This window comes from Vombatus ursinus, unplaced genomic scaffold (assembly GCF_900497805.2).
Source record: "Vombatus ursinus unplaced genomic scaffold, bare-nosed wombat genome assembly UNPS02014785.1, whole genome shotgun sequence".
Taxonomy (NCBI): Eukaryota; Metazoa; Chordata; class Mammalia; order Diprotodontia; family Vombatidae; genus Vombatus; species Vombatus ursinus.
The window spans coordinates 13,317,558-13,337,464 of record NW_020954563.1 but is presented as its reverse complement, the minus strand read 5'-3'; the positions used below and the strand labels follow the sequence as shown (position 1 = coordinate 13,337,464).

The window sequence follows — 19,907 nt, the reverse complement described above, 5'->3', positions numbered from 1 at the left end:
TGCAACCAAACCAGATAAAAATATAATTGGGAAATAGTTAGCAATATAAATTTTAAAATACAGTAAAACATAGGGAACATTACATTTTAAAACTAAGTTGGTATGTGACCAGCAGGGATCCTTATGTACAGATAGGTGGCTGCTTTTCTATTTGAGTTCTGACATCACTGGCTTAGAGCGACCACTCCGGGATGGCCCAACTAGATCAGTTCAACTGCCACGACACATATATTATCTCATTTGAGCCTCATAACAATCTTGTGCGGTAGGTACCTTTTGTGGTAACTCCAGGTATTATTAACCCCATTTTACAGATTAAGAAAATTATGCTCATTCGATTCAATCAATAAACATTTATTTGTGGTTGTTGTTAAGTCATGTCCTACTCTTTGTGATCCCAACTGGGGTTTTCTTGGTAAAGACACTATAGTGGTTTTGCCATTTCTTTCTCTAGCTCATTTTATAGTTGAGGAAATTGAGGCAAACAAGGTTAAATAACTTGCCCGAAGTCACACAACTAGTAACTGCCTGAGGCCGGATTTGAACTCAGGTCTTTCTGACTCCAGGCCTGACATTCTATCTACTGGGTCACCTAGCTACCTTGAAATATTTATTAAGCACCTACTATATGCCAGGCACTGTGCTAAGTGCTGGGGATGCAAACAGAGGCAAAAGATAGTGCCTTCCCTCAAGGAGCTTTCAATCTAATGGGGGAGACAACCTGCAAACAAATAACACAAAGCAAGCCACATATAGGATAAATAGGAAATTATTAAAATAGGAAAAGCACTGGAATTAAGAGGGGTTGGGGAAGGCTTCCTGTAGAAGGTGGGATTTTAGTTGGGACTTAGAGGAAGCCAGGGAGGTGAGAGTGGAGGAAAGAGAGCATTCTCGGTATGAGGAACAGCCAGAGAGAATGTCTTGAGCCAAGACGGAACAAGCAGGAGGCCGGTGTCACTGAACCAAAGAGCGTGAGTCAGGGAGCAAAGGACAAGAAGACAGGAAAGGTAGAAGGTGCTAGGGTATGAAGGGCTTTGAATGCCAAACAGAGCATTTTGTATTTGCTCCTGGAGGTGATAGGAAGCCTACTGAATAAGGAAGAGTGAGGTTAAGGGACTTGCCCCACCGTCACCCAACTAGAAAGTATTGGGAGAGAGATTCAGATACCGGCCTCCCTGCCTGAGCCTGAGTCCTCTTCAGTATCACACACTACCCCTTTCTTGCCTCTACAGACATATACCTTATCACACATACACACCTACAATTTGCCCTATAGGCCTTTTGTGGCAGATGCAGTGTTTAATTTGGCCAGTATGACAGAGGGCCTTTGAGATACTAATAAACCTCCACACTTTACTCTGCTGTCAAATAAGACAATGATCACCAAGTGCCCTGTAATGGCCAGAGACTTGAGAAAGTGAACCAGTGTCACCGTGGCCCCCCCAAGAAGGGCTCTGCTCTGGGAGGGACACCTGTCAACATGCCGGTTAGCTGAATAAAAATGGCATTCAACAAGCTCTCTTTCCCAAACTGCATTGGTTCATCATTGGAGGGTTAGGGTGTGCACACATATGTAAGTGTACATGTGAGTGAGTGTGTGTGTGTGTGTGAGAGAGACAGAGACAGAGAGACAGAGAGAGACAGAGAGGGACAGAGAGGGACAGAGAGAAGGGATAGAGAGAGAGAGAAGGAAGGGAGGAAAAAAGAGGGAGAGAGAGAGAAGGAGAGGAAAGAGAGAAGGAAAAAGAGGGAAAAAAGAGAGGGAGAAGAGAGAGAGAGACAGAGAGACAGAGAGAGAAGAGATAATTCCTTTGCACAGATAACTGGGCAGACACATGAAATAGTGACCAGGTCAGATTTGGAGTTAGGAAAATCTGCATTTAAATCCTACCTCTGACACCAGTGTGACTGTGGACAAGTTACTCCCCTACTCCCACTCCAGCCTCAGTTTCCTCATCTATAAAATAGGGACAATAGTACCTTTAGTACCCACCTCACAGGGTTTCGAAGTTGAAATGACACAGTGCATGCATGTAAAGCATGTTGTGAAGTTTAAATTCCTTTATACATGACAATTTTTCCTCTCATTATTAATACATCTTGACTCCTAATCTTGGGGAGGGGGACAAAGAACTGATACTAGATGGAGTAACTGAATGGTTTTTCCAGCATGCGTTTTTGCAGATGCCTCTAGGAAGAGAAATGCCCCAGTTGGTGTGATTCTGGGCTTCCAGAAACCTCCGCTCTGGCTTGGTGGGCACATTTGCAGAACTCCAAACCCCACAGAGGCTGAGCACTGGAATACTTACTGCCTATGGGGAAGGAGACCTCAGGAGGAAACACTCTCTTCTCCCCTATAAGGAGTATAGTAACAGCATTTACAGAAATACTGGGGGGCTCAAGACATGTCAGAGTTTAAAACTTAAGACTGAACATAAGCAATCAGCCTGTTCAAAGCCAGGATTCTGCAGGATTCTACTGTTGGTCTCTGAAAGAAGAGGAATCTGCTATGAGTGACGTCTCCTCTGGAAGAACCTGCTATCCATTCCATTCCCTTCTTCTGGACGTATAGAGAGGGCTACAGTTGGAAGGAATCTCAAGGGTCTAAATGAGACAACACATGTACTGCTCTTTTTAAACCTTAGAGTGTTCTATAAATGCTAGCTATTGTCATCTAGTCCAACTCTTTCATTTTACAGAGAAGGAAACTGAGTCCTAGAGAAGGAAAGGGATTTATTCAGGTTCACACACCTAGGGAATGGCAGGCCTGGGGCTGGAAACCTGATTGCTTGGAGGTTCAACGAGCCCTTTTGTATCTCTGGTGCAAAATGGATCAAAGGCTAAATTTCTAGAATTGCTACGTAAAGAAATGAGGTGGGACCTATAGTATCTCTTCCACCTTTCTGAAATGAAAATTAGGGGCAGCTAGGTGGCGCAGTGGATAGAGCACTAGCCCTGGTTTCAGGAGGACCTGAGTTCAAATCCAACCTCAGACACATAACACTTACTAGCTGTGTGACCCTGGGCAAGTCACTTAATCCCATTGCCTCGGGGGAAAAAAAAGAGAAAAAAATGAAATGAAAATTAGACTTTGGAGACAATTCCATTACTTGTTGGTAGGTTCAGATTTATTATTATTATTAATAACTGGTACCTAGCATTTCTACTGCACTTGAAGGTTTGCAAAATGCTTTAATATGCTCTCTCATTTGATTCTCACAACAACCCTGAGGTAGAGTCTGTCATTAGCCTGATTTTGTAGATGAGGTAACTGAGGCTTAGAGTGGTTTAGTGACTTGCTCAAGGTCGTAGCTGAACTCAAGTTTTCTTCACTCCACTGCTCTTCACTCTTCATTTCAACTAGACCAGGGGGAACAAATCCTTTTATTAAGGGCATTTGTTCTGTGAAGTTTGGATGAAATCAAAAGGCTGCACTTAAGGACCTAGAGGGTCATATGTGACCTCGAGGTCGAAGGTTCCCTACCCCTAAACTAGACCTCCTAGTTGTGCCTCAAACTCCACCATTCTGCAGAAACTGAAAAGAGCAATGATTCCACACCCAAGCTGCAGGAAGGGTATATATCTCCCCACCCAGACAGAAAATAATTTCTGGAGCTCGTTGCAAACCTTGTGAAAAACTCCCAGTGGGCCAGGGATTCCACTTACCAGTTCTACATGGGTCAGTTGCTGGGCCAGAGTGTAAGGGTCACTGCAGACGCTCAGGATCTCTCGCTGAATTGAGGGAGGAGGCTTCGTCTTAAAAGAGACAAGCTTATCTGAAACAGTGGCATTGATTTTGACTAGACCTTCCTGTCCGTGGCTAAGCGTGGCAAGCTTCTGATTCAGTGCCTGCAGGAGTTGATTCATCCTTTTCCAGTAAGCCTGAAGGAAGGGAAGAGAAAGAGAGAGGGGAAAGGGAATAGGGAGAGGGGGGAAAAGGGAAGGGATAAAAAGAATGAGAAAGGGGAGAGGAAGAGAAGGAAGAAGTAGAGAAGAGAAAAGGGGAAAACAAGAGATGAAGAAACATACTTCGGCAATCATAGGATTACAGAATTTTAAAGCTGGAAGGGACCCCGGGGATGATCAGATACTTGAGACAATTTTCTAGCCCTAGAACATTCCTAACTTAGCTCGGAGTCTATCTTCAGCAAAATTGTGGCACAGCAGAAAGTGCATGATACTTAGAGTCCCAAGACCTGATTATTGTGCTAATAGAGGAAACCGAAAGACATCTCGTGGAAATGGGTGCAGAGAATTGGAGGATTCAGAGCATCCCTGAACAAAAATCTCTTAAGGAGGAAAGGAGACAATTTTCATCCTGGTGAATTGAAAGCTGTAAGTCCTTTGATTTAAAAAAAAAATGAAACCTAGATACTGACGAGTCCAAAGCCCAAACCACAGCACTGGAATTTGTTTTGTAATGTCTAAGCAGAGGTGTCAAACCCATGGTCCCAGGTCACATGCAGTCCCCAACACTCCTGAATGAGAAGCCCCAACCAGGTTAAAATGTAACCTAGAAATATTAACAAAATAAATGAAAAGCCAATAAAACATAGACAATGTTACCTTTTAAAACTAAGTTAATATACAGTCATGACCCCTCCTTTCTCTTTGAGTTTGACAAAACTGGTCTAAGGCATCTGTTTTTCTTATCACCAGTTTTTCAATGTGCTGGCTTTTTTTTTGGCGACATCATGGACAGCTGGGAGCTCACAGGCAATAAGCAGACAGTCTCGAGCAGGTATCCAAGAGTCTGCGGCTCCCGCATCCTCCTCTCTGTTAGCCCCACGTTGCCATGTGGTCAATCAGCCATGGGAATTGCTTCCCCTCAGCATTTCTTTGAGGTTTCCAGGGAGGCTTGCAATTCCCCCAGAAAAGAGGCAAAAAAAGGGTCTTGAGGTCGAGCTTCAATCCAGAAGCCCAACATGTAAGCCTTTTTTATTCACTGTCACCATTGTTACCAGGGAATGGCAGAGTGCTGAGAACAGTTTATCTTCATCAGGCAGCTGCCTGCCCCTGGGCCCCTAAAGAACTCCAGAGCAAGACCAGGACTCATTCATTCATTCACTCATTCATTCATCCCTTAGATGCTTCCTGGTCACCTGCTCGGTGCAGGACCCTGTGCTGGGCTGTGCTATGGAGAACACAGAGAGGAAGAGAAGGCAGCGTATGGAGCTCACAGACCAGTGAGGAGATGACAGTCATTTGTTCAACATCCAGCAAACACAAAGGAGCCAGTGCAAGGTGCTGGGAATGCAAAGATATGTAAGACATGGTTCTGGGCCTCCAGGAGCTCAATCAGGAAAATAAACGTGATAAATAAATGTGAAGATGTAAAAAAATCAACGTAAGACAAATCAGAATATAAAGAGTGAATAAGGAGAGTGCGGGACAGTGGACATAGGGGGTCAGCAAAGACCCAGGTTCAAGACCCACCTCTGCCATGCACTAGCTCTGTGACCCTGGCCAAGTCACTTACCATCTCAGTGCCCCAAGGCAACTGGAAGTTCTACTGAGTTGCCACCCTGCATAGTGAAGGGTATTTCTTTACTAGAAGCTCCCTATAATGATGTGATAATCACAGAACTGGGCCAAAAATAAAGGACATAAAGAGATTTTAAAGTGTAGTTAAATCAACTGAGGGTTGTACAGGCCAGTGGTATCGAATTCAAATAGGAAGAGATCCCTGCTAGCAGCATCCTGAGTTAGAAAACCATAAATTAACATTATCTATATTGTATTGCAACAGAAAGAGCTGAGTTCAAATCTGACCTCAGACACTAGCTGTGTGACCCTGGGCAAGTCACTTAACCTCTGTTTACCTAAATCCACTGGAGAAGGAAATGACAAACCACTCCATGACCTTTGCCAAGAAAATTCCATGGACAGCATGTTTGTGCTATTGTTCATGAGATCATAAAGAGCCGGACGTGATTGAACAACTGAACAATAGTAAATTGCATTTGTATTTATTTTGTAAATATTTCCCAGTAACATTTTAATCTGATTTGGGATGCATTTGGGAGTTTTGTGGGCTTCTGGTCTAGGCCCTTCAAGGCCTTAATGGCCATTTTAGGATCTGTGAGGTTTGCTACTTTCACTTTTGTGTACCTTTGTGTAGAAGGTGATTTTCATAGCTGATGACATTTGGCTGAGGCTCAGGGAACCTTGACAAAGGAAGGGACACTTGGAAGGATTGAAAAGGTATCCACAAGCTGAAATAGAGGTGGTATTTCAAAGTGTAAGGCACAGCACAAGCAAAGATATGGAGGTAGGGGAAGAGGAGACAAGTTTAGGTAGAGGAAAGCATAGGTAGAAGGGAAAGCTTGAAAGGCTGGGTGGCACCAATTAGTCAATCAGCAAGCATTCATTAAGAGCTTACTGTGGACCAAGCACTGTGCTAAGTGCTGGGAATACAGATACAAGCATAATAAAATTGTCCCTACCCTCAATGAGCTTACAATCTAATGTGGAAGAAAACACATAAAAGGAAGCTGAAAAGGGAGAGCAACCTGGTGGGAAATGAAGGGATGGTTGGTAGGAATACCCTCCATTTAGGAGGTTCTGGTAGGAGCTGTAATGGCGGAGAGTAAAGGAGGGTCTTGGAGGCAGAGGGTGCTTCAGTTGTGGGAGGTCTAGGGTTGAAGTGATCTAGTATGAAGCGGCTGTAGTACCAGGCTGCGAGAGGCTTTGAATGTCTAGAGGATGAGGAGCTTGGTCTTTATTCACAAGGCAATGGAGAACTATTCAATGTTTTTGAGCAGGAATGTGACATTTTCCAGCCTGGCCGAATCAGCACCCAGAAAACTAAGCTACAAATGCAGCGTAATAGTGATAGGAAAGGAAATTGGCAAAGAAGACAAAAAGATGAGATAGTCAATGTCGGAAGGGCTGAGAGAAGACAATTCCATTAGTAAGTTGCAGATGGAGCTGTGAATCAGTACAACTATTTTGGAAAATAATTTGGAATTGTTCGGGTAAAGTGAATAAAATGTCCATATCCTATGACCCAGAGATTCCAGTAGGAGGTTCATGCCCCAAGGAATTCATTGATAAGGAGAAAGTCCCCATATATACCAAAATATTTATAGCAACACAATTTGGGATAGCAAGAATTGGAAACTAAGTAGATGCCCATTGATTGGGAATGACTAAACAAATTGTGTTACATGAAGGTAATGGAATATGACTGTGCATGACAAATATGTTGAATACAGAGAAGGATGGAAAGAGCTACATTAAAATATATACAATAATTACATCAATGTAAATGGAAAGAACAAGCACACACACAAAAAAAATCAAAAGTGAATTAATTGCAAATGACAAAGAACAAGCACGGCTTGAAAGAAGAGATAGAAGACATCTCGCACTCCACCCCTCTGCACCAACGGGAGGTCCATGAGTGTAGACTTTTTCTATGTATTAATTACTTATGCTGGGTTTTAAAAAACCACTTCTTATTTTCTTTCAAAATATTATTTGTTATATAGGATGGCTCTCTGAAAGGGGGAGGGGAAGTACACTGGAGAAAATTATGGTGAAATAAAAAAAAGACAACAATTAACATTGAATTTTTTTTTTTTTTGGTAATAGCAATAAGGCACAGATAGAGAACTGTGAGCAAAGTGCTATGGGGTCTCAGAGAAGACAGATTTCTTCAAGCTGAGAGGGTCAGAAAGGAATTAATTGAGGCTAATAGCCAAGACTGAGAGCTTCATTCAGAGCTGCATACAGCCCAAGCTCACACTAATATAGAGCCATAACTAGTACAAGGTGATTGGGGTTTTGGCCACAATTGCTGAAATGGATGGATGCTTTCTCCCCACAGTGACCATTGTCCCCATGTCTTGCCTTGCCTCATAATCCTCTACTATATAATGCCACTGTCCCCAAGGTACTACCCTTCTCCTAGGACCCACTTTCCCTACTAATTCCCACGTGGGTATAGACCAGAATCTCTGGGGAACAGGCTACCTTATCTCTGTACTTTCTATCACTGTGGCTGTACCACTGTCACCCACCCCATCTCCCCGTCCCAACCAAATCTGCTCCAGGAACAATAATTCCTGGTGATGACTTTATACTAGTCAAAGGCTTCAAAGATATGGTCATGTGTTGGTTAGTTTAACTGAACTATTTATCTCCTTTTTTTATTCGTTATCAGGGAAGGCTGAGATGGGAGGGATACAGTGGAAAATGTAGTGATGTAAAACAAAAGATATCAATAACATTTAAGAGGTCGTTCAACCGGCCTGGGAAAGGGCAATGATGCTGTTCCTCAGCCCCAGCCCCGTGATGCTGCCAGTGAGGGCACTAGGGCTGCTCTAGGTCTTGACTTCATTCTGTTCTAGGGGGTTTGCTCCTTCCACCGTTTCCTACAGATGATGTTTTTCACAGATGAACAGAGTGCTGAGAAGGAACTGCTTAAATTGGCACTGTTTTAATTACAGTACACGCAAATGACTGTAAATCTCTAAAACACATACACACACACACACACACACACACGACTACAGCATCTTCACAACACCCACGATATCGCTTTAATTATCCTTCCAGCTTTCTAAAGAGGGGAATGGAGCCCTGCCTATAATTACTCATGATTCCGTAAGAGGCAGCTGTGGCTTGGGGAGAATTCCAAAGCAGCAGCCCCAGGAGCAGGGGGGAGGCAGGGAGGAAGGGGGATCCGGTCGCTTCTCCTGCACCGTCACATTTCTCGGGCTGCTCTTTCGCTTCTCCCTCGAGGGCTGGGAGAGAAATAGTGTGTCTCAGTGTTCCGGGTCTCCCGCTGATTCTGCCTTCTGCCAAGTGCTCCCCACTCCCAGCTAAGCCACGGTGGTCCCTGCGATGTCCTTCATCTTGAAGTTTGAGCCACAGAGGTCACAAGCGGGCAGGCCAGTGGGGTTTCAGAAGCACTGAAGGCTGGCAGCCACTCTGAAAATAGCATCTCACAGCAAATGTGCTTATTCTCTCTTTTTACATAGGAAGAAACTAAGGCTCACTCAATGAGCATTTATTGAGCACCTACTATGGGCCTGGTGCAGTGGATAGAGCACCAGGCCTGGAGTCAGGAAGATTTGAGTTCAAATCTGGCCTCAGACACTTATTAGCTGTGTGACCCTGGGCAAACCACTTAACTCCTATTTGCCTCAGTTCCTCATCTGTAAAATGGGGACATAGTAGAGAAGGAAATGGTGAAACTACTCCAGTAGCTTTACCAAAAAAACACCACGGACGAGTCTATGGGGTCACAAAGAGTTGGACATGACTGAATGACTGAACAATGAATGTGCTAGGTAAATTCCCAGAGAAGGGAACCCATATGGTGCATTTGTTAGAACCTGGGTCTTTTGATTCCCAGACTAGGGCTCTATCAGTTACCTTATATTGCCTGCAAGTAGAGGGCTGGGTACCATGGAAACCAAGTGAAGACATTAGGTCTCTTTCCTCTCAATTCATCCTCCACACAGCAGCCAAAATGATTTTCCTAAAGCATGGGTCTGATTATGTCACTGCCCTGCTTAGCAAACTCCATTCCTTTCACTGTAGAACAAGATGCAAACTGTTTTGCTTGGCTTTTGAAGCCCTTTACAACATTTTCCAATCTGCTTAAACATTTGTCTGGAGAAGGGTTCATCAGGAGACTTAAGGTTCTTTTTTCACAGGGGACATGACCCTATTTCTCTAATAAGTTGACCATTGGAGGCAGGAAACAGATATGGAAGGAGCTCCTCCTCCTCAAAGCTGCATATGAGGACTGGAGACACCATGTGGAGGGAGTGTGCTAACCTCTCATCTTTGACATCCTGCATCAGAACAGAGAGCATCCTTGGACTGCTTAGTATGTCAACCAATACCAGATCCATGGCCCCCCCAACCTCTCCCTGCCTCATCTCTGCAGACTTAAATTCACCATCTCTTGAATTCCAGGACATCACAAACTATGGGCAGATATGTTGTGTATAAACACATGGTCACTTGGCATAATAAACCTCTTGAGAGGCTCCTTTATAGACAGATTCTGCCACAACTTAGGAGATAAATAGTTCAGTTAAACTAGACAACACATGATCACATCTTTGAAGCCTTTGACTAATATAAAGTCATCACCAGGAATTATTGTTTATTGCCACAGTTATTGCCACAACTTAGCCTGAGTCACACTGGCCCACTAATAGTGGACATAAGATGTCTTCTAAACCCAATTGTTTCAATATTGTAAAGACAAACAATTTTGAAAGACTTATGAACTTAGTCAATGCAATAATCAACCAGAATTCCAGAAGACTCATGATGAAACATGCTACCCACCTCCTGACAGAGAAATGATCGTCTCAAGGTGCAGAATGAAGCATCTTTTTTGCTCATGACTAATACAGGAATTTGTTTTGCTTGACTAAACAAGATTTGTAATGGGTTTTCTTTTTCTTGCTTTCTCAATGGGGCTGGGGGTAGGGGAAGGAAGAGGTAGGAGGGAGACAACTCAAAATAGAATAACATTGAACTAAAAAAATAAAACCAGTTGTTTTCCCTATGAAACCTGATGCCACACCAGGAGGAAGGTCAGTATACCATAGATTCTCATTTCTCTCACTGTTCCTGTATGCTTTCCTGGCAAGGTCTGGTAAGCAGTTTTCTCCTCTGCTATAGCTGCCCAGCACAGCTAAGGTTTCTGTTCAAAATGTCACAAGGGACTCTGATGGCCACACATGGGGTGTAATATCTGCTGGTGGGTCCAGTCTTGACAGGGACTTGCCTGGGCCTAGAACCTGGTGGGCCAGTGAGCAGGTTTGATACAAACCTGCAGACTTGCCTCTGTCCCAGGGCAAGGTTATTGCTAATCTTCATCAGGGACTTTCTGCTGTCCCTGGGTATGACATCACTCTGGTAATGGTAGAGCCTTTCAGGTGGCTTGCTTCCTCTCTGGTGCTGGACCTCTCACCACCACCAAGGTCACCCACTCATCCTGAAATTTTTTCCAGGTTTGTTGTCTCCCCTCTCACATTGCATCAGTCGAAGCCCCCAGTTTCTCTCTTATTTTTCAGTTGGATTATTCCTGGCCCTTCAGGTAAAGAAAGATTCACCTTTCCACAGTGTCACCCTCAATCTGATAGGCAGATGAACCAGAGCACTACCATTTCAGGTGCTATATTTTGTTATCAAGAGGGCAGATGCCCTATGGCCTCCGGCAGCATTTGCTACAACAATGTAGCTCACTTGTCCACTTATAACTTATAGCCTTTTTTTTTTTTTTTTGGCTAGGCAATGGAGTTAAGTGACTTGTCCAGGGTCACACAGCTAGTAAGTGCCAAATGTCTGAGGCCAGATTTAAACTCAGGTCCTACCAACTCCAAGGCTGGTGCTCTATGTACTGCACTATCTAGCTGCCCTAGAACATAACCTTTCACATGAACTTCGGATTCCATTTTCAGTTTTTCACTGTAATCACCCTGAATATATCACAGTCCCCATGGTGAATAACTACCTGGGTGAATGACTATCAATGCTTCCATGGGGAGGCCAAAGAAATGTATGTATAAGACTGATGGTCATCTTATCCCTGGAATGCTTTTTGGCATAGGGGCTAGGTCTGGCTATCTTTCCATACATAACCCATCAACTAATTGACTTTCTCTGAAACTGGCAGAGAGGATGACAAGCTCCTTCCCTGTCACTCAGGTGGTGAGCTCTGTGACATATCTACCAGCTACAATTACTCTCTACCCTGTGTTCTACCAGACAATGTTACCAAGACTTACTAGGACCCCAAGCTACATCCATCAAATCCATGCCCAGCCATAGGAGTTTTGAATAAGAGCAACAGATAACCCAGGAAACCCTAGAGTCCAGGAGTGGGGAACCTGTATTCTTGTGGCTTTCTAGGTCCTTGGGTGCAGCCTTGTGACTGAGTCCAAGTTTTATAGAACAAATACTTTTATTAAGGGGATTTGTTCTGTGAAGTTTGGATTCAGTCAAAGAGCCGCACTTGAGGATCTAGAGGGCCACATGTGGCCTGGAAGCCGCAGGTTCCTCACCCCTGTCCTAGACTCACCCAAGGGACAGGGCTACCTCTAAGCATCTGATAGATCAATAAGGTTATGGCAACTAGGTGGCATAGAGGATAGAAACTGGACCTGGAGGCGTGAAGAAGCTGAGTTCAAATCCAGCCTCAGATACTTGCTAGAAGTATGACCCTGGGTAAGTCACTTACCCTTTTTGTGCCTTTGAGGTACTTTTTGTGTCCCAGTTTTCTCATCTAGAAAATGTGGGTAATGATAGCATCTACTTCCAAGTGTTGTTGTGAAGACAAAATGAGATATTTGTAAAGATTTTTGTAAACTTTAAAGCTTATATAAATCTTATTGTTGTTGTTATTATTATTAATCTCTCAGGTCCCTTTGATTGACCTTAATTATAGTCATGAGCTAACCCTGTCATCCCAGGGGCCAAGAATCTAGCACCCCTAATCTTCTTTTAACAGTGTAAAATACCTCTAGTTCTTTCAGGCATCCTCCTATAAAATGCTTCAGGATCCCTCATTTCATAGTCACCATCCTCTAAATGTGCTCAATTTGTCAGTGGGCTTCCAAAAATATGGTGTCTAGGATTGTGTTTTCATTTTAATTTTTATTGCTCCCTTTTGTTTTTCCATCATCCTAATTTCCAAACATACCCCTCCTGCCTCTCCTGTGCAGATTGCCATTCCTTGTAACAAAGAATAAAAGTGAGAGGGGGGAAAAGTTTAGCAAAACCAATCAACACATCAGCCAAATCTGAGAATGTATGCAATGTTTCACACACACACACACACACACACACACACACACACACAAACACACCTCTGCAAAAAGGGGGAGGAGGTGCATTTTCTCCTCTTTTCTTCAGGGTCAAGCTTCAGGGTCAATATAGCAGACTGTCATTTAAGGACTCTCTTCTCCCCTTTCGTCTTCTCATGTCATTCATATTCTTTCTGCCACTTTCTCCTCCTTCACCCCTGTTTCATATGATGAAGGAGCCTTACTCCTTCCCAAAGCCAACCCCTCTCCTTGTTCAAGTGATCCCATTCCATCCCATTTACACCAACAGACTGCCCCCTCTGTCACCCCTACTCCATTACCTTTCTTCAATCTCTGTCTACTATTTCCAGTTTTCTTATACCTTACTCCCTGACATGTACTCTTTGATTCAGTAACACTGGTCTATTTGCATGAACAAGATACTCCATCTCTCAGTTCCAGGCATTGTCTGGCTATTTCCCATGCCTGGAATGCCCTGCCTCCTCATCCCTGCCTACTGCCTCCCTGACTTCCTTCAAGTCCCAATTAAAATTCCTAAAATCTACAGGAAGATTTTCCTAACTCCTCTTAATTCTAGTGCCTTCCCTTTCTTATTTACTTCCTATTTATCCTATACATGACCTGTTTGCACATATTTGTTTGCTTGTTGTTTCTCCTATTAGATTGTGAACTCCCTGAGGACTCTTTTTGTATTCCTAGCACTTAGCACAGTACCTGGCACATAGCACATAATGAATATTTATTGACTATTGACTTGAATGGATTCTTACTACCATCCACTAAGCAAACACTTTGCTTGATAAACAGACACAAGACTCTACTACATTTAGGGCTTTCTGCCATCTCTTCACCTTTTCTTGGGCTTTCATCCCTTCCAGGACACCCTAGACAATGTATCCCTCTTATGTATTCTCAGTGACTAAGAAGGGATCATAGGATCATATACACAGAGGACACATAGAGATTCAGGTTAAGGCACCCGCCCAGGGTCACACAGCTCATTAGCATGCAAGGCAGGATTTGAACCTAGATCTTCCCTACTCCAACTCTAGTGCCCTATCCACTCTTTCAGTTTACGATTTCTGGTTTTCCAAGACAATGCTCTTACCTGGAGAAGACAGAGGAAAGATATGAGTAAGGAGAGGTGCTTCTCTCAGGTACCACTCCAGCAGCAGGGAGCTCATCCTTCCCAGAGAAGCCCTTGCTGAAACACCTGAAAATGCTTCTTGATATCTTTCTGTATCCTTAACTAGCTTCAGTTCATCTTGGGCTTCTAACCTGCCAGGTCACCCATGTTCAACCTTGCTTAGGTGCCCCTTCCTCTGTCTCTTGCCCAAGTCCATGTTAAATCAGAGTTGATTGAGAAGTGCCCATGTAGACATGGATCTCTTTCAGTCAGAATATCTCATAGTTGAATCCCCAGGGTCACAGGACTGTGGTCCAGCCCTTTCCTAAGCAGGAGTCTTCTCAACAATACCTGTGATAAGGACCCATCAAGGCTCTGCCTGAATACCTCCAGTGATGGAGAATTAGTGTAGCCAACTTTTGTGCACCTGTAATTGCTAAGAAGTATTTCCTTATATCAAGCCTAAATCATCCTTTCTCTTTGGGACTTTCACTCATTGCTTCTTGTTCATCTCCCTGGGGTCAACAGAAGATACTTAATTTCTCTTCCCAAAGATAGACTTTCCTTTTTTTTTTTTTTTTTTCAGGCAATCAGGGTTAAGTGACTTGCCCAGGGTCACACAGCTAGTAAATGTCTGAGGCTGGATTTGAACTCAGTCCCTCCTCACTCCAAGGCTGGTGCTCTATCTCTATGATAGACCTCTAAATACTTGAATACAATTACCATGTTGCCCGATAAGTCTTTCTTCCCCATGCTAAATGTCCTAAGTTCCTCCACAGAATCCTCATAGCATCATGAGATCATAGACCTAGAGGAAACTGAGACACACAGAGGTTAAGTTGCCAAACCAGGGTCACACAGCTAGTATCTGATGCAGAATTTGAACCCAAGTCTTCTCATCTCCAAGTCCAGTGCCCTTTATACTATGCCATGCTGCCTTTACCACCATTCTGGCAGTCTTTCTTTGCCCATAATCTGGGTTGTCTATGTTTTTGCAGAAACATGGCACCCACTACTACATCTAAGATATGTTCTGACCAGGACAGATATCAGCTGGTCTATCAACACCCCAGCCCTCTTCAGATACCACACCTTTACAAATGCAGCCTATGGTTTTGCTGCCACGTCCCAAGGTTGATTCATATCAAACTTGGAGTCCACTAAAACCCCTAGATCTTTTTCACGCATACTGTTGTTTACTCATACCTCTCTCTGAACCCTGTTCTAGTCACCCTTTATTATCAATGATTTAGATGAAGCTATAGATGGTACACTTAGCAAATTTGCAGATGACACACATTTTGGAGGGACAACTAACACAAAGAACAATAGATGATGGATCCACAGAGATGCTGACAAGCTAGAATGATGAACTGAATCTAATAACGTGAAATTTAATAAGGATACAAACAAAGTCCTCCACTTGGGAACAATAATTCCTTGCATATCCTTCCAAGAAATGCTTTCTAGGATCCTACTGGCAAAATCATTTATCGGTATATGATTCACTAGAAATGGGCGGTGTTTATCGAATTTGCTGAATCCTGAGAGTCTTTTTGTAATTTCTTGAATATTCAGCCTGGGAGGAAAGCACCCTTCTCCCTCTCCTGGGATATGAACAACATACTTGCCTCTCAGCTCCAGGCATTTCTTTGGCTGTTCCCCATGCTTGGAATGCTCTCCTTTCTCATTTCTGCCAGGACTCCCTGGCTTCCTTCAAGCCCAGCAAAAATCCTATCTGCTATAGGAAGTCTTTCCTAACCTCTTCTAATTCTAGTGCCTTCTCTCTCTTATTTATCTTGCATATGGCTTGCTTATACATTTTTGTTTACTTGTTGTGTTAGATTAGGAGTGCCCTCAGGGCAGGGACTGTCTTTTGCCTTTCTTTGTATCCCCAGTGCTTAGCACAGTGCCTGGCACACAGCAAATGCTTAATAAATATTAATTGACTGATTGACATCAGATAGGTAGATGATGACTCCAGGGCCCCTCAAAGCAGGTAGTCAGCAGCTATCACTCCCCCTGCCTGTTTCCTCTGACCAATACAGGAGAATCCCTCCGCTGGTGGAACCTGCAGATCTGTGCAAATGATTCATATTGGGAAGAAAGTGTTGCTGTTCAGTCATTTTTCAGTCACGTCCAACTCTTCGTGATCTCATTTGGGGTTTCTTGACAGTGATACTGGAGTGGTTTGCCATTTCCTTTTCCAACTCATGTTACAGAGGAGGAAACTGAGGCAAATGGGGCTAAGTAATTTGCCCAGGGTCACACAGCTAGTAAGTATCTGGGTGGGAAGTGAGAGGTATGTAAAAAGATCATTGGTACAGCATTTCCAGAAGAAAGGAATGTCTCTTTCTCATCAGATTATTGGGTAGGAAAAAAAGTTCTTTGGAGGAATGGAAGGCATACTTGGTTCTTTCTTGAGATCCCCTAGGATCTACTTCCCTTTTCTATGGGAAAGAGCATCTCTGTATTTATTACAGAACTCCAAACATCCCAGGGTCTCTTTTCTTCCCTTCCTTTTTTGAGTTACTTTCTCCCACCCTCCAAAATTCTGAGAGGTTAGGCTTCCTTTTCTGTCTTTTCAGGTTCCTTTACCCTTTGAAACACTCCCCCCCCACCCCATTCCAATAAGGAATACTTCATTTTCTTCAATAACCTGGAGAGAAAGAGGCATTCCTTTCTTTTGGAAATGTTGATCTAAAATATCTTCATCTCTCTCCAGGTTGTACTACTGACTCATCTCTACATAGACTCCTCATCACTCTTGGAAGCTCACTCTACCTACCCTTAGGCTCTATCTCATACTGGAGATATCCTCTGCTCCTGTGACCTCACTTTCTCATTGGTTGGTTTCTCCCAGAACTTCCAATTTAAGGAGGTAACCCCAGGCCAAGGATGTCTTCATTCCTCCCCAGAAGCACAGGACTTTCTCTACTCTCTCACCACCCCATACTTTCTCCCCTCCCCTTCTTTTTCAGCTTCCTTTTTATCTGTTGTCTTCCCTCAGTAGAATGTAAGCTTCTTGAAGGCAGGGATTGTCTTTCTCCTTTTTGTAAGTTAGTTCCTGGCACAAAGTAAGCTCTGAATAAATGTTTGTTGATTAACTAGCACTTTCCAATGACACTCCTCCAAATACATGCACCAAGAGAACAAAACACTCCCTTGTAACAAATAAATGCAGTTAAGGGAAACAAATCCACACTTTGGCCGAGGTGTGGCCTCCTTCAGTACCTATCGCCTACTACCTCTCTGTTGAGAAGTGGGACATAGTTAATATTCCATGATCAGTCCCTGCATTGATCAGAGTTCTGAAGTCTTTCAATATTCTTTTCCTTTACATCATGGTTGTCTTCTGCTTGCTTTGCTACAAAAATTCATGCAAGTCTCTCAACATTGGAACAAGATATTTCTCCAGACTTTTCAGTTTCTCCTTCAGAGGAGAGACACCAAATGACACTTTCTACATCCACTCCTGTTATTTGGTACCAACAGAAATGGAGGTCAGGCTTCTTTTAAGCAATTCACTCCAAAATTCTCCTTGCTTTCCTTACTTGTACTGTCCCCGGGGCTCAGCTGCTGAGCCCTTTGGCATGGAGCACAGTGCCTGGCACATATTAAGTGCTTAAATAAATGCATCTTGACTTCTGCAAGCTTCCTTGACTGTCCTTCCAATGTGATACTAATTTCCTGTTTGCTTAACCCTAGTCTGGCAGACTCCTACCAAAGCTGTCTTTGTCCCCATTGTCATCATCATCATCATCATCATCATTAGCACTTATTAGCATTTTAAGGATTGTAAATTGCTTTCAAATATTGCCTCATTTGATCCTTACAATTAGGTACCATTATTATCTCCATTTATAGGTGAGGAAACTGAGGCAAGGAAAGGTTAAGTGACTTGTCTAGGGTCACACAGCTAGTAAGTGTCTGAGGATGGATCTGAACTCCGATCATGGTGACTCTGACTTCAGTGCTCTATCTACTGCACCACCCAGCTGCCAATGCAAACAGTAGCATTTGGCACTTGGGTTCAATTCAACAAACAGGCATGGAATGAAGGAAAGAGATCTCTGCATACGGACTCAGGGGACACCTGGGGATGAACTCTGCCCCTAACACTTAGTATCTATATGACCACAGGCAGGCTCTTTACCTCTTTGGCCCTGAGTTTCCTCATCTGTGAAATGGAGACAACAATACCTACAGTAGCACTTGACTTCAGAAAGACATGAATTCAAATCCAGCCTCAGTGTGACCTGGACAAGTCCCATAACTTCTGTCTACCTCAGTTTCCTAAACTGTAAAATGGGGATAATAACAGAGCTTAATTCTTAGGGTTGTTGTGAGGATCAAATGAGATAATATTTGTAAAAAGCCCTTTGAACAGTGCCTGGCACATAGCAGGTGCTTAGTAAATGCTTGTTTCCTTCCTTCCTATTGCACAGGTGAAGAAAATAGCTGCATTCTGTAGTTAAATTAAAGCTCTAGGACGTCCACTCATCCTCTGCTGGCTCACCAAAAACAGCCTTGGTCCAAACCTAGGAGCAGACAAGGACAACACACACATCATCCTCTCCCCACATGCTTGGGATCTCCTCAGACATGTCTCTATCCAGCACTTAGCACAGTGCCTGGCACACAGTAGGTGCTTAATAAATGTTTATTGATTGATTGAAAGCTTTTCAGTCCACGTAACTTAGAGATTTTGAGTGTTTAGAATAGTGACATGAGACATATTGTTCTTAAATTTTTAGGAATTATGTTGTTGTTGACATTTACAAGGCCCTGACATGGGTGCTTTAGGATCCAAGGGAAGATAAGGCCATTCACTCAAGGACATTACAGTTTAATGGAAAATTACATGAACGGAAATAACTAAGACCAAAGGGAGACTCAAAATATGAGATTTGAGGCAACATGCCAAGAGAAACTGGAAGGAGATGACTTTTAAGGAAGAGAAGCAGGGTAGGCTTCATGGAAGAGGTAGCACCTAAATTGGGTCTAGATAGATCAGAGGTTCTTATGCTTTTTAGTGTTTGATGGCCACTTTTGGTGGTCTGGTTAAGCCTATGAGCTAATTTCTCAGGATAACATTGGTAAAGCTATAAGAATTTTTTAAAAGCATAGGAGTGCAAAGGAAATCAATTATAGTGAAAATAAAAATGTGATATTCCCCTGTCTGAGTTCACAGACCCCTCCCCAAAAGGGAAGCATGGACACCAGGTTAAGAGCCCCTGAGCTAGAAGAAGGGATGGAATGCAACAGATGGAGAGTGGGGGGATGGAGTAGGGGAGACCCATTTTACATAAGATCTGTGAAGACTATTCCTCACACGACAGCTGAGGGCATGGGGGACATCGTGAGCAAAACGACAGAGACAGGAGAGACAGCAGGGGAAAACAGAGTAGCCCAGTTTGCCTGGAAATATTCAGCTGTTTTGTGTGAAAAAGACTGATGGAGAAATCCAACTGCTAGCCCCTTCTCACCTCTTCTCTTTGCTTCTCTGCTCTCATGGCCTACCAGGCTTCAGATACCATCTGGTGGCATCCTTCCTCTTTGCAATCTCCTGGGTCTCCCATATTTTTTCTCATGGAGTTGCTCTCAGTTATTGCCACAATGATGGCATGAACCAAGTAGCATTTTCTCTTTAATTTCTATTGCTCATTTGCATCAACAGAATTTCAAATTTCAGCTGTTTTCATTGCTTGTGAGGAAATATTCCCTTTTGAAGTTTCTGGCCCTATGACCCTACCTACCCTTTCTTAAACTTGAAAAAATCAGCTCTGTAGGAATTCCCAATCTTCATAATTACAAACTCAAAGATGACACGGCAACAGATACCTGTAGTTCTCAAGGCTCCTGCCCCCTCTCCATCACTAACTAGTTTTTCCTTGTTGGTAAGAATAAAGGCTAGAGGAAGAGGTGCCCTGATTGCTCTGCTATTTTTTGAGACAGGGAATAATAATAATAACAACAAT

At 43.3% G+C, this 19,907-nt stretch overlaps 1 protein-coding gene across 1 annotated transcript in view; it reads right to left on the bottom strand.

Moving 5' to 3' along the window:
- The window catches only part of RASGEF1C (RasGEF domain family member 1C), an 81,464-nt gene that overhangs the window by 32,853 nt on the left and 28,704 nt on the right, over nucleotides 1–19,907 (bottom strand). Inside the window, exon 4 of the mRNA XM_027867183.1 lies at nucleotides 3,667–3,882. Coding sequence (XP_027722984.1) covers nucleotides 3,667–3,882 — 216 coding nt within the window. The remainder of the gene's footprint in view (nucleotides 1–3,666; nucleotides 3,883–19,907) is intronic.